General features: G+C 39.2%; 1 protein-coding gene across 1 annotated transcript in view; it reads right to left on the bottom strand.

Annotated features, from left to right (window-relative positions):
* The window catches only part of LOC135051850 (probable metabotropic glutamate receptor mgl-1), a 141,390-nt gene extending 127,200 nt beyond the window's left edge, over positions 1 to 14,190 (bottom strand). Inside the window, exons 1-2 of the mRNA XM_063957409.1 lie at positions 14,099 to 14,190; positions 10,925 to 11,216 (exon numbers count right to left, since the gene is read on the bottom strand). Coding sequence (XP_063813479.1) covers positions 10,925 to 11,216; positions 14,099 to 14,190 — 384 coding nt within the window. The remainder of the gene's footprint in view (positions 1 to 10,924; positions 11,217 to 14,098) is intronic.
* Positions 14,191 to 15,138: the final 948 nt, after the last annotated feature.

The raw sequence follows: 15,138 nt of genomic DNA, 5'->3' as shown, positions 1-15,138 counted from the left end.
TGCACAACGGAGGCGTTTCCAGACCACTGGGGGGTGGGCTGTAGCGGTTATCCCCCTGCCAAGAGCACATGATCCACGAAATTTACCTTCAGGATGTCAGCTACATGAATGGGGTAAGAGTGGTGTGGATAGGGGGTAGATTAAGCAGCAAGTATGGGAAGGGAGACAGAGCGGTGCAGATGGGTTGAAAACACTGGCATGGATGGGTAGAAAACTGGTGCAGATGGGAGAGAAAATAGTGTGCCATGTACTGAAGGAGGCAGAGTGACGTTGAAGAAGGAAACACTGAGCAGCACAGAGAGAAGGGAACGGTGGTACAGACAAGGCACAGGTGGGGAAAGACAGATGGTGCAGATAAGTTAGTACAGACTAGCACAGATGGGAGAACACAGCAGTAGGGATTGGGGAAGACAGGGCAGCATGGGGGTGTATAGGGGAAGTAAGTGTAGATGCATAGACCGTAGATAGGGTATTATAGTTTTAGCAATTAACCAAGATGTTTGAGGGAGCTAAATGTGTATACTATGTGAGATGGATGTATGGAGTCAGAAGGATGTTGTAACAAGGTGGGATGGTTGTGACCGAATGGGATGGTTGTGGGCACTGTGTGGGATGGGAGCACCACAAAACTGCTCAGACCTTCAGTTGCATAGACTGCATGTGTGTATTCCAATGAGCACACAAATCTGTGAATTAGCAGCTCCACCATTGTGTGAGTGACAGCAATCTCACTCTGTGAGAGTGCTGAATCTGCACTTACCCACAGGCTGTGATGGCATACCATATCTGTATTGCGCAAGGAACACGTCCATTAAGGCGTCAGCCTTAATGATCGGAATTTCATTGCTTTTTGGAGTTTGAGTGGAAGAGTTACAACAGGTTTCTGAAATTTCGATCATGTCTAAGAAGCCTTAATGGGACATGTGAAACCGTAAGGTTTTTTGTCTATGGAATATATATATATATATATATATATATATATATATAAAATAGAAAACAGTTTATGTGCAAATACCATTCTTCTTTGCAAGTGTTTTACTGTGGAACCACAAGTCCCAGTTTCAGCTGTAAAAAAGGAGAATGTACACGCTTTCAAATGGATTCCAATATATCCCCTTAAGCACCAAGATTCTTTGAATCGGCAGCTCCACTGGACACCAATACCCACAGTTGGTAGTGAATTCTGTAATTAAATGGAAGAAAATGAGCGCTCCATAGCGCGTATCAGTTTTAAAATTGTAGTTTATTACAACAATCTGACACACATGAGGTAAGAACATGTACCACAAGCGGTGGTATAAACCACCGTAAATATAACAAGTGCAAGATCAATACCGGACTTCACCGTCTGTGAAAGGTGCTTCTCGGCTGCACAAAGATCCTCCTGCTGGGCCATGCCCCTACCGGTTTCGTCATTCAGGACTTCGTCAGAGGGCTGGCCTAGCATAGCTCGGTCTCTCTATTTCAACTCCACCGGACCAATCCCGGCCACGGGGGAGTGATGCTATATACATCAATCAAAGATGCTAAACACCTTTTCATTCACAAATGTTGAAACACCTTTTCCTCTGATGTTCATTACAACTGCAAAGGTGCACATAATGTTATACATAAAGGTACATATATAACAAACATGTAAAAACTATTTTTACAGGCATAAAAAGAACCATAATAAATTAAGTAAAACATAGTAGTGACAATTAATAAAATGGTAGTGATAATTAATAAAAATAAAACCATACCACTGCTAGGGATAGCAAGCTAGTATTGACTCCCAGGAATAAATAGCTAACACCTTTCCTGACATGTCAATTTATTTAATAAATGGGATAATATCAAACACCTCATTTAATCCGACAGGTGACAGCGTATTTAATGTCAATATCCAATAACTTTCTCGTTTAACTAAAAGTTTCAATCTGTCACCTCCTCTAGGATCTAGAACCACTTGTTCTAACCCCATAAAACCACATCAAATGAGGATTACTATTCTGGCATGATTAAAATGGCGAGGAATGCTATGATTGTCAAGTTTATTTTTAATATTTCTGTAATGCTCAGGAATCCGCAATTTAAGTAATATCTTGGTCTTACCAATATATTTTTTCCCATAATTACAGATTAACATATATATTACAAAAGTACTATTACAATTAATATAACTCTTCACCTTATGTTCATTTTTCCCAGCGCTATCTTTACATTTTTTCATTCCTGCTAGCCCATGTGAACACATTTTGCAACAGCCACAGGTATAGAAACCTTCATTTTTCTGCAAGAAGGTATTAACCCCCATATTCTACTGCTTGGATAATGGAGGTGACTCACTCAGTGCCAGATAATTTTTTTAAGTCTTTGCTCTCCTAAAGACTAAGTCTGGTTTATCTGGAACCTTTTCCCCAAGAATTGGATCCACCTTAATCATGTGCCAGTGTTTAGCTAATATTTTCTGAATACTGGCCCTTTGGGTGTTATATTGTGTTACAAAGGGACATGTGAATTGTTTCTTACTTACATCTAGATCTATTGTTTCTTTACATTGTAATAAATATTTTCTTTCCAAAAGTCTTGTTCTATCTAGAGCTGAATCTATTACAGTCTGAGTATATCCTTTCTTCTGAAAATGTTTAATGTAAATATGTGATTGTTCTTCAAACTTCTCAATCAGATAACAATTTCTCCTCAATCTCAATAGCTGTGAAAAAGGTAGATTTGTTTTCCCTCTGTTATAATGACAGCTATTATACTCCAGGTAATTATTACTGTCTACAGGTTTGAAAAATGTACAAGTATCGAACCCCAATGAATCATTTTCCACACTTAAAGTTAGATCCAAAAATTGAATCTCCACCTTATTAACATTATAAGTAAAACTTAGATTATATTCATTCTGATGTAAATGGTGAACAAAGTCTCCAAATGATTCTTCTGACCCATCCCACACAATTATCAGGTCATCGATATAACGTTTGTATATAACCAAATTATTCTTATAAGGATTGTCGTTATAAATACATTCCCGTTCCCAATCGCCAAGGTATAAATTGGCAAAACTTGAGCCACAAATTGTCCCCATCGCTGTCCCGCAGTGCTGAATGAAATACTTCCCAAAAAATGTAAAATATTTGTGCTGTAAAGCAAACTCTAAACAATCCAATTAAAAATCTGACCTGATGTTTTGTATTTCTGGATCCCTAGGTAACACTGTCTTAATACATTGCAGCCCTTTAATATGCGGGATAGATGTATAAAGTGAATTAATATCAATGGTCCCCCATAAATAACTATCTTTCCACACAAAATTTTCAAAGACCTATAGGATGGACGTTAAGTCTTGCATGTAGGATGTTAATAGAGGAACATACTTTTTATATTTATATCTGCAAACTCTGAGACTCTTGCCATGAGGGACTCAATCCCTGATACAATCGGGTGGCCAGGAGGCGCATCCCGATTTTTATTAATTTTTGGCAAGTGATATATAATTGCCACTCTGGGATTTTCATTCCACATATAACTGTATTCATCTCTGCTGATTAAACTATCATCCAATCCTTTCTTCAATAACCCCTGTAATTTAATCACAAACTCCTGTGTTGGAACGTTCTTATTTTTTTCGTAGGATATAGAGTCAGAAAGTAATCTTTGCATTTCATTTACATAATTATCTCTATCCATCAACACGAGTCCCCCCCTTATCAGCTTGTTTAACAACTAGCTCTTTACTTGTAGTTAATTCTTTAAGTGCAGTGAATTCAGCTTTAGTCAAATTTCTTTCCTCTATTTTGATATGATTATCTAATCTATCCAGATCCTTCTTCACTAGCTGGTGGAATAAGTCTAGGTGTGATCCTCTCGATTCTACAGGATAATAGGTACTTTTATTTTTTAACCATGTGATGTTACAATATAATGAAACAATAAATCTAGATGTAAGTAAGAAACAATTCACATGTCCCTTTGTAACACAATTAAATACCCAAGTGGCCAGTATTTGGAATATATTAGATAAACACTGGCACGTGATTAAGATGGATCCAATTCTAGAGGAATAGGTGTTTCAGCATTTGTGAATGAAAAGGTGTTTAGCATCTGTGATTGATGTTCAGTATATAGCATCACTCCCCCGTGGCCGGTATTGGTCCGGTGGAGTTGAAATAGAGAGAATGAGCTATGCTAGGCCAGCCCTCTGACGAAGTCCTGAGTGACAAAACCGGTTTGGGCATGGCCTAGCAGGAGGATCTTTGTGCAGCCGAGAAGCACCTTTCACAGATGGTGAAGTCTGGTATTGATCTTGCACTTGTTATACTTACGGTGGTTTATACCGCCACTTGTGGTACGTGTTCTTTCCTCATGTGTGTCGGTTTGTTGTAATAAATTACAATTTTAAAACTGATATGCGCTATGGAGCGCTCCTTTTCTTCCATTTAATTACATATATATATATATATATATATATATACAGCAAGCAGATCCGGCTCTCCCATTACAATCAAAAGCGCTGGGTGCCCTCACATGGGATGGATACATACAACAAGCTGGTGTGGCACTCCAAGCGACTGACACAAATAGGCAGAAGAGTCCTCGGTATGTCCATACCGAGGACTCTACTGCCTATTTGTGTCAGTCGCTTGGAGTGCCGCACCAGCTCGTTGTATGTATATATATATGTATATATATATATATATATCCAGTAAGAACGGCAACTGGAGACAATGATGAAATTACAGCAAACTTGTATTAATGGGCAACAGCCTTTTCTGGGCATCTGCCCCTTCCTCAGGCCCAATACAATAGACAAGACAAACAGACATAAAGCACTGAGCCTGGATGAGACGCAAGTGGCTGATCACCAAGGCAACAGTGACGCATTGGGCAGAAGTGTCCTGGCAGCATCGCACCCGGAAGCAAGGATGCGTGGAGGATACGCGGTGGCTGGCGCGCTTTGGGGGTATATAGGAGGGTAAGTGTTTTATGTATGTTTGTCTACTCTATTGTATTCGGCCTGAGGAAGGGGCAGATGCCCTGAAACAGCTGTTGCCTGTTAATACAAGTATTCTGTCATTTCATCGTTGTCTCCAGTGCCATTCTTCCTGGATATATATATACAAAATTTGTGATCTGGCATGTAGCAGGTTGCCTTGAGAGCTAAGGAGTGCCGACTGTTGTGGAAGTATATATATATATATATATATATATATATATATATACACACACATATACATTATATATATATATATATATATATATATATACTGTATATACACACACATATTCAATTTATTGCTTTCATTTGTTTTTTCTTACACTGGGGACACACCCCTAATTTGACAAAGACAGAGCACCACTGGAAGGACAACACAGCACCCCTGGGGATGAACCACCTACAGTGTCACGCAATGTATGTTTGATACACTGCAGTCTGACTGGCAGTGCCAGAGAAAAATAATAGTATAGTACAATACATTTGGGGATAAAGGCAGCACTCAGGAGTCTTTTTAGCTGCTTAAGCTTTAATTGCGTGCATCGCATGCACGCAATTAAACCATAAGCAGCTAAAAAGACTCCTGAGTGCTGCCTTTATCTTCATCTGTCTACACACAGGCTGCCATACCTGAGGAGGGCATCAGACCATTCAACAGATTTACAGGATGAGTGCCGGGTAACACTTTTGTGTGTGCATATATATATATATATATATAAATCATACAAATTCAGCACTCACCCAATATTAACACTTCAAACTGTAATTCTTTTGAATTCAGTGAATGTAAGTACCAAAATATTGCAATAGTTTGTTAAGCTGACCAGCCCCTTCACGGCCATTCCCATTTGGTCGGTCCCTACACTGACTTCCACAAGTCTGAGCATTGGGCCTAATTCAGCAAGTATCGCAAAGCAGCAAAAATTGCAGAAAATGCGGAAAATCGCAAAATCTGCACCATATACCACAAAAACTGAGAAAAAAATGCAACTTCTGAGACAAATCAAAAACTGCATATGCACTATGAAAAGTAGGTGTGTAGGGGGTGTACCAAAGGGCTGGACTCAAAAAAACTACAATCAGGGGCGTGTTGTGGGGCATGTTGTGGGCATATGCTGATAGCACATTTATGGTGTGTAGTTTCTGAGTGACTACAGGTCTACCTTAAAAACTGCACAAGCTGACCTCAGTTGCAGAATGTTCGATGTATACAGCAATCATTGCTTCATTACACCCAGCTTAAGAAGCTGACACCTCAGACCACAAATAACTTCATACAGCTGTATTGAAACTTCTAAACATGTAAGGGAGATTTAAACTCTAACACATGTTTATTTTAATAAAATATATGTTAGTATCCTAATTGTTTTTACACTTACTAACAATTAAGGTTTGACAACCACACTATTTTTTAAGAGCAAACATTAACATTTCCAAGCATTTTGTTTTGTAGGATCTGCTTAATGTCTTTTAGCTTCCTAACAGTTTTTCAATGCTTTTTAAGCAACCAACATGTTTTTTGATAACAAAACATACCCACATACATTTGGTTATTTTTTTTTTTATCGCTACACACACAAACATATGTTCAAGAGCAGCAACACCATTTTTTGGGGTGGGGCCCCAGAAAGTAGGTAGTGCAATATTTGAGGTTTAAAACAGAGTTGTTTGCAAAAATGACAACATCAGAATCATCAACATCACTAAGCAAAAAATGTGTAAAATTGTAAATTTTTACGCAAATTATGCATTTTTTTAGGTCTTCGCAATATTTGCACATTTCACAAGCCCACCTTCTTTTTGTAACATGAAATTAGTGTTGCAGTTTTTCCGTTTGGGTGTGCTTTCGCAATTTTACGATTGCTCGCAATTTTTGCAAATTTGTAATTTTTACAATCCTTACTGAATTGGCCCCATTGCTCTCAAGCATCTTTTGGATTTTAAATACACAGTATGCTTCTGTCATTTTTGAAAGTCAGTGTAGGGACTGACCAAATGGGAATGGCCGTAAAGGCGCTGGTCAGCTTAACAAACTATTGCAATATTTTGGAACCAACATTCCCTGAATTCAGATAAATTAAAGTTTGAAGTGTTAATATTAGGTGAGTTCTGAATTTGTATGTTTGTTTTATTTAAATGGTTTGGTCACAAATACCACTGGCACCGCAGATGTATGAGTGCCACTAGCGCACGCAGGGGGGGTTCTGAGTACAAAGAAACCCCCCTGACATACCGAATTATTTTTTAAGCAAATAACCTGGAGCTGCGATCTGTTATTTAGGACCCGTCCCCTCCAGAATTTGGCCCTGTCCCTTCAAACACCTGCGAATCGTGGGTTGTGCACTTGCCCAAGCTGTGCTGTGTGTGTCTTGGAAGCTGCTCTGATTGCCTCAGTCCCCACTGGCTGCTGCTTACTGTTACTACCAAACCTACTGTCTGATCTTCACTTGTAAGTACAATTAGTGTAGGGACTGACCAAATGGGAATGGCCGTGAAGGGGCTGGTCAGATTAACAAACTTTTGCAATACTTTGTAATTAACATTCCAGGAATTCAGATGAATTACAGTTTGAAGTGTTAATATTAGGTGAGTGCTGAATTTGTATGATTGTTTTATATAAATGGTGTGGTCACAAATACCACTGGCACCATGGATGTATGAGTGCTGTGGGCTCTAGCCTATTGTTTATATATATATATATATATATATATACACACACACACACACACACACACACACACACACACACACACACACCATATACATGAGTGTTAAAACTGTGGTAAATCTATAGAGATGTAAATTTGAGACATCTTAATGTAAGTAAATATTAATCCATGGTTCTTGACGTTAACCAATGAACAACCATGGAGATACGGTGAAAAGTGTCAGGACCATCATTGTAGTTTGATCCGATTGTCCATTTCGGCGTTATTGTTCATGCAATGCAAACCATGCATTGGTAGTGATGTCATTATGTCAACTCCCTTTTCATCCCCTTAGGGGAAGTTTATTAAATTTCTAATTAGGTAGTTTTCCTATTTCCCACCTGAAGAATACCTCTGTTAAATTTCCGCATCCTAACATATTGGGAAGTAACAATATTAGTAATGAGCCAGAAAGTGAGTGAGTGAGTGAGTGAGAGCTTTCTATTATATTTTTATATATATATATATATATATATATATATACAGATTGGTCCACGGTTATCTTGGCTAGTTTGCTGCGCCTAGGCACAACATGGTTTTATAACATAAACCCTTCATCTATTGTTCTCAGCTGCAATACAATACAGAGAACAATAAAGCAGGGGATTAAGTCATTAAAGCAGGGGATAAAGTCTGACTGCCCAATCTCAGTTAATCCTATTAAAGGTCAAGATAAACATGGACCCATCTGTATATATAAATATATATATATTTATTTTTCCCAATTCTAATTGTTGTTTTACTTTTTTTTTTTTGCAATGAGGTTGCACCCTTAGTTTGACAGAGCACCTCTGGAAGGACAACACAGCACCAGCACCCCTGGAAGGACACAGCATTCTTGGTGACAGACTACCTGTCACACAATACGTGTATGATACACTGCGGTCTAACTGGCAGTGTCACAGAAATATAATAGTATAGTACACTGGGGTATAGCATAAAAATAAATGAATATGTATTTTTTCCAATTTTATTTGTGGCCTTAAGTTTTTTTCTTTCACTGGGTTCACACTCCTATTTTTACAGAGTACCCCTTGATGGACAACACAGTACCAGCACCCCTAGATGGACAGAGCATGGACAGAGCACCACTAAGTAGCAATATTAGACATTTATTGACCTCATAAACACAGATCCTGTGCAGACTTACCCAACTCTATGTACACCACTAAGCAGCCCCTTGAAGGACAACACAGTAGCACCACAGCACCTCAGGATGGACACAGCATGAATATGTCTGTACTATACAAGCTCCACAGCTGGAATGAAATGGCGCCAATCAATGGGGACCTTTACAGAATCCAAAACTCACGAGAATCACGAGAGCATGAGGATGACATTTTACTTCATACTTGGATCTGAGTCAGGGTGGAAAGTCCAAGCCGGACACGGATCCAGGCTCAGATCATGAAATTCAGATGGGGCTTGTTCATAGAGAATCAGACGCGCTCATCTCTAGTTATAAAATATTACAAATGTAAATGCACTTACAATGAACTTTTTATTCTTCTTTTGTGCTGTACTGCAAAAAATTGCAGCAAAAATATCATTTTAAGTCCTGACGTACCATAAACTGCCATTACTTACTCATATTAAAAACAAACTACTGCATATATTTATCTGCACTTTCATGTATTGCAGGAAATCCAGACCAGAAAAAAGGTAAAAAGATGTGGTTGTGATAGATGAAATAGCACAAACAGGCAATAAGTTTTATTTTGTCTTGTCAATCTGGTATTAAAGTCTTCAAATCCCCTGTGGCCCATCTTGTGTCATTGGGCTTGTTTCTACTGTAACCCATGGATTACACTGGGTCAATACAAGAATAAGGGACTATTTCTGAACTGAGAGCAAAAAGAAAGAACAAGTAACACTGCATCTGGAACAAACCATGCAGACAAGGGGTCCAAATACTGTACATTTGATATACAGTATAGAGGTAAATTTATTAAGTGTCGAATCAGATTTTTTGGACAATTCACCATTAGTTTTGCAATTCAATCTTTCACTGAATTGACAGCTGATGGAAAATTGGCCAAAAGTCCGCCTTCTGTTTAGACCATTGTTCCAACCATCATTACTTTCGCAGTGACAAGAATACTATACAAATAGCACATTTACTAGGTCAGTTTTACATTCGTCCAAAATATGAAGAACAACCCAACCAAATAGTAGAAGACCAACAGATGTTTTATGTATATGTGAATGTTTAACATACGCAACACATTCTACTGGTGAAAAGTTACTCATGATGCCTTTAACTTTGATGCCACCACACGTTAGAAAAATATTGTGTTCTACATGTGCACCCAACATTATTACATTTTTATGGGGTCATGAAAATTATTATTTAAAAAAATTGGAGGCGTTAAAATAAATGTAACATTATATTGAAAATTATAAATATTGTAAAGGGATAGTGTTACCTAATTGATATTATACAAAGAGAAGGGGCGCCTAATTAATTTGAAACAAAGGGAGAGTGCAATAATATTACATTATTATATTGGAGGCACAGAATGTTTTTGAATATTATTTGCAACACTTCCAAAGGGAGGAAGGGTTTGCAACTTTCCCTAAACTGCATATGATTTAGGGGTCTATAAACTACACCACACCTTAGTTAACTTCAGGACTACCTGTCCAAACCACTGGATAATAAATCCAGCAGTATAAATGACAGAACTGATGGTGACGTGTGGTGGTTTCAATTACAGTCAAAACCACACAATGATATATTAGCCATCATGAGTTTTTACGGTGTATATACTAATTGCTCATGTAACCTGTGGACTTCCATTATGAATAAGAGAAGATCATATGTTTCATGTTTCCCCACAATCATTATAACCAACCCTGGCTGGCTACGGGGCTGCTGTATAATGGACAGTTGGAATTACACACACTGACACATGAGAGATGGCCCAGATTCCACCTTTTTATCTCCCAGCATAAGGATGATGGTCACAGCTATAGCCAGGAAAACAATCTGGGGGAGCAATTCATACACATGGAGATGGAAAGCTACTGTCATAGATGCCTGGATACTTGGGTGGATATTTGCATTAGCATACAGTACATGTGTCCCACTCAGAATCAAGACTTCTTTCTGTAAATGTCCTCATAATTACTAGGTAATTGTCATCTAACGTTAGATCACATATTGTGAGGACAAAATAAAGTTGTCTTATTGCCTGTATGTTACAGAAAAATATAGATAACAATTACATACCTGTGTATATCCTAGCACATTCAGCAACTGTGCCATTGGAAGTGTAGTGACAGAGTGGATATCTCCAATAAAACCGGCCACCTTACCACGTTCCATGCATGCGTAATTCGGAGCTGCCAGCTTGGGCCCAGACAGTATCTTCAGAACATCTTTTATAACTTTCTTTGTATAACCACAAGAATCGTGCACATGATATCCCAGAGTAACATTGGGCAGAATCTCCGGGTTACTGTTAATGTCATCAATGGCCAATATAAAAGCCTGGAGCTGCTGATATTCTCTCAAGTTTACACTGTGAAAATAACATATATCCTAATTATTGTAATAAACAAACCATGCTGTTAATATGCATAAATGTAATACAATACTACACAAGTGATTCTAATGTTTGTATGAAAGTATTTACTGTAAATAATATCTTATTGGTTTGTACATATTAGAGATGTGTGCCGGACCATTTTTGTGGAATTTGGATTTGGCTCTGTTTCATCGTCCGGCTCTGGATTTGGTTTTAAAGTGGCCAAACCGCCGTGATTGGTTTTGGTTTTGAATTTGCATTTGCATTTTTTTTTTCAAACATTGTCAAAAAAATATATAAATAAATAAAATAAGACAATTTGGGCTTTTTCTTGGTTTCTAGAGTAATATTAAGCTCAATACCTTTAATTTCCAGTCATTTGCAGTCAATTTAACCACCTCACTGCTCACAATTTTGTTTTTGCAAAATATTGGTTAAAGTCTGCAGTGGCTGGTTACTAAGTGAAAGAGCAGTGGTACAAACACACGGCAGTTTATAGCACATCTATGAAGCCTTGCCACAGCATACTGGGGTAGAGTGCACAGATTAGTGCAAACAATATAGTAGATCTATATTTTTTCCTTTTTGAACTTGCAGTTTGGTGAAAACTGCACGGATCACAGGGCTTATAGATGCACGTGAACAAAGCACACTAGGGTAAAGCACACCAAACAGTAGAAACAAAAGATTTTTTTCCTGTTTATTTTTAACTTGCAGCTCAGTTCAAACTGTGTGGATCACAGGGCTTATAGATGCATGTGAACAAAGTGCACCTAACAGTACAGACAATAGAAATATATATTTTTATTTTTCTGTTTTTTAAGTTGCAGCTTGGTTAAAACTGCCTGGATCACAGGGCTTATATATGCACGCGAGCAAAGCACATTAGGGTAAAACTCATCAAACAGTACAATTTACAGCAAAGTATAGTGCAGTATACAGCAGCGTGCCCCTCATAAAGTCACTATACAGAGCAAAACCACTTGTGAGTCTAGACACAGCACAGCCAGTATAGCAGAGTACTGTATAGCTCAGTACACAGCAGTGTGACGTGTGCCCCCTATACACAGTCTCTATATAGCACAGCCATTTGTTAGACCTTGGACACAGTACACAAACTACAGCAGAATATAGGGGGTCATTCAGACCCGATCGCACACTAGGTTTTTTTTTCCAGCTGTGCGATCGGTTCTGAACTGCACATGTGTATGCACCGCAAGTTTTGTTTGTGCAGCTCTCTGCACATCCATTCGCAACCCTGCAAACAGATTGCCCTCTCCCCTGTAAGTGGCGATTACCAGTGCAAAAAAATGCCTTTGTGTGACCAGGTCTGTATCACCCCCACAGTGCAGCACACAGCAGCATTCAGCATGCCCACATACACTCTAACTATACAGCACAGTAACTTGTGAGACACTGGACACAGTACAAACATTACAGCAGAATATAGTGCAGCACATAGCAGACACTTGTGAGACTCCGAACACAGTGCAACCACTACAGCAGAGTATAACACAGCAAACAGCATCGTGTATTACACTGAACTGGCGCCAAGTCTCGGCCACGGCACCTTATATAGAATTCAAGTCCCACGACAATCTGACACCAGGATGATGACATTCGGCCATGGGATCCAAGTCTGGAATCAGGTCCCAGATGTTTGGAGTGGTCCGGATAATCCAGACCACTGAGCTCTAGTTCTTATGTAATCATTTCAGTTTTCTTTATGAAAAGTTGTGAAGTACAGTATAAAGAAGACCACAACTTCATTTTGGCAATAATAATGCTTATTGGAAGTTTTTTGGTCCAGTAACCTAAATTAAGCCATTGGCCTGAAGCCTCTTATATTCCTCATAGGGCCTGATTTAGAATTGTATGTAAACCCAATGATTTGCGTATAACTTAGGTGGCAGATGGATTGTAAATGTGCAGAACCTGTATTGTACATGTGCATAATGGTTCCTGCAAAATCACTCACAGTACTGTGTGGGTGATGATGGGAACTGTTTTACAAAATGACAGCATGTTGTCCCCATTTTGAAGTTATGCCGGTGCCAGGTTCTGCTTCTTCCAATGCAGATTTCCTGACCTCGGCAAAGGAGTTCTGGTAGCCATTATGAGTAAGTTTATACTTACTCAGATGGCCGATGGCTGCCCAATGGTGATTTAATCCTGTGTCTTCAGACACAGCAGCAGATCACAGAATCCTCAGGTGGGTGTCTTTTCACACAAGCCACCTCCTGTGGTTTTTATATATGTTTACATAGAAGCTGCTATATTTACTCACTGTACACCAGTCTATACATTACAACCTGGTACTCCGTTTCCTCCACTTGAGGAGAAGCCTCATCTTGCCTCCAAAATTCCTACATTCCTCAAAGACAGATACTTACTCTCTGGCTACTGATATCCCTCACAATACCCCAGAGACCTGTCAGTTTGTTCTGACAAAATGGGCAGGCAGGTGGACAAAAACTATTGGGAACTCAATACACAGTTTGTCCAAATGGTTGGAAATCCAAGAAGCAACTGAGGGCCAAGTGACTCTAGGTCAAGTTTCTTCCAAGAACTTTCATCTCAGATAAGTAGTATTCCGTCACCCATAACAGACACGGTCCTGATTACTGCAGGGGATTTCTCAGTGTGAAATTCACTCTGGGTAATAACCCAGAATTTGTCACACTGCCAAGACCAATGTAGCTTACATTGTGTCTCTGGTCTCCAAACAAGCCTTAGAATGGGCATTACCACTTTGGGAGACATGTGAAACTATCCTTTTGCATTTCTGCATCAGATATAAATGGAAGAATGAGGCTCTGCATTTTGACATGCTCTTTTGGATTGTTTGACAAATTAAATATCTGCTCAGGACTTACCCGCTGATCTTGACAAACTGATCTCTCTTTGCAAGAAAGTGAAAATCACAAACTTTCTGAAGTCTATTTGACTCCTCAATTTCAGCAAACATCTCCAAACATGGGGGAGCTCATGCAAGTAAATCAGGTACATATTGCATCAGAGGAATGACAAAGAGGCTTCCGTGATGATCTATGCTTGTATTGTGCTAGGCCGGGTAATGTTCTGGGTATAAGAGAATGGGAAACAACAGCAACCAACTGATTCTGGAAAGGTCAGTCTAGCTGTACAGTATCTGCACACTCACTAAAAAGGGGTGTGATACAGTATACTAGCAGTCGGGATTGCCAGTGGTCACATGACTGACACCAGCATACCAAAAATGAGAATGCCAACAGTGGATGGGGTAGTAGTTTTACCCTCCCTTGCCCCCTACCCTAACCCTAACCCACCTGCGGGCTAAGATTTGGGGGTGGCAGCTAGGGCTAAGACACCAGGGGTGGTGTCTAGGGCTAAGATGTGGGGGGTGGTGGCTAGGGCTAACCCCCTCAAGTGCCTAATCCTAATCTCCCTGGGCACTAACCCTCACTGTCCTCCTGACTGCCGGGATGCTGACCACATCACCTAAAATGTGATTATATTACTCATGTTAGTCATTCAGAAATGCTGCCATTCCAAATTATTCCTAAAGCTGACAATTTACTTGTGCTTGGAATCCTCTAGCTCAAGATACATAACACACAACAACTGGTCGTTACTTCAAGTGTGTATTGGGGTTCTGCCTGCAAGGGTTCTTGTCTTCAGCAAGTTTTGCCTCACCAGTTCATGAACTCTTCTGATGCATTATGTTTCCCTATAGGGAATATCTTGACAAGTTTAACAAATAAGCAGCTAAAACTCTGCCTCCTTATAGGGACTGGGATTGTCCTATTGATTTGTTTAAAAAAAAACAGAGACCTGACAGAGGCATTTTGTCTCCCTTAATCCATAAAAAAAAAATGCATAATGTTGCGAAAAAACCAGAAATACAATTGTAATATTTATAATAATGGGACTATGT

This window comes from Pseudophryne corroboree, chromosome 1 (genome assembly GCF_028390025.1).
Source record: "Pseudophryne corroboree isolate aPseCor3 chromosome 1, aPseCor3.hap2, whole genome shotgun sequence".
NCBI lineage: Eukaryota > Metazoa > Chordata > Amphibia > Anura > Myobatrachidae > Pseudophryne > Pseudophryne corroboree.
Note: the sequence above shows the minus strand (reverse complement) of the source record. Positions and strands in the feature narration are given on the sequence as shown.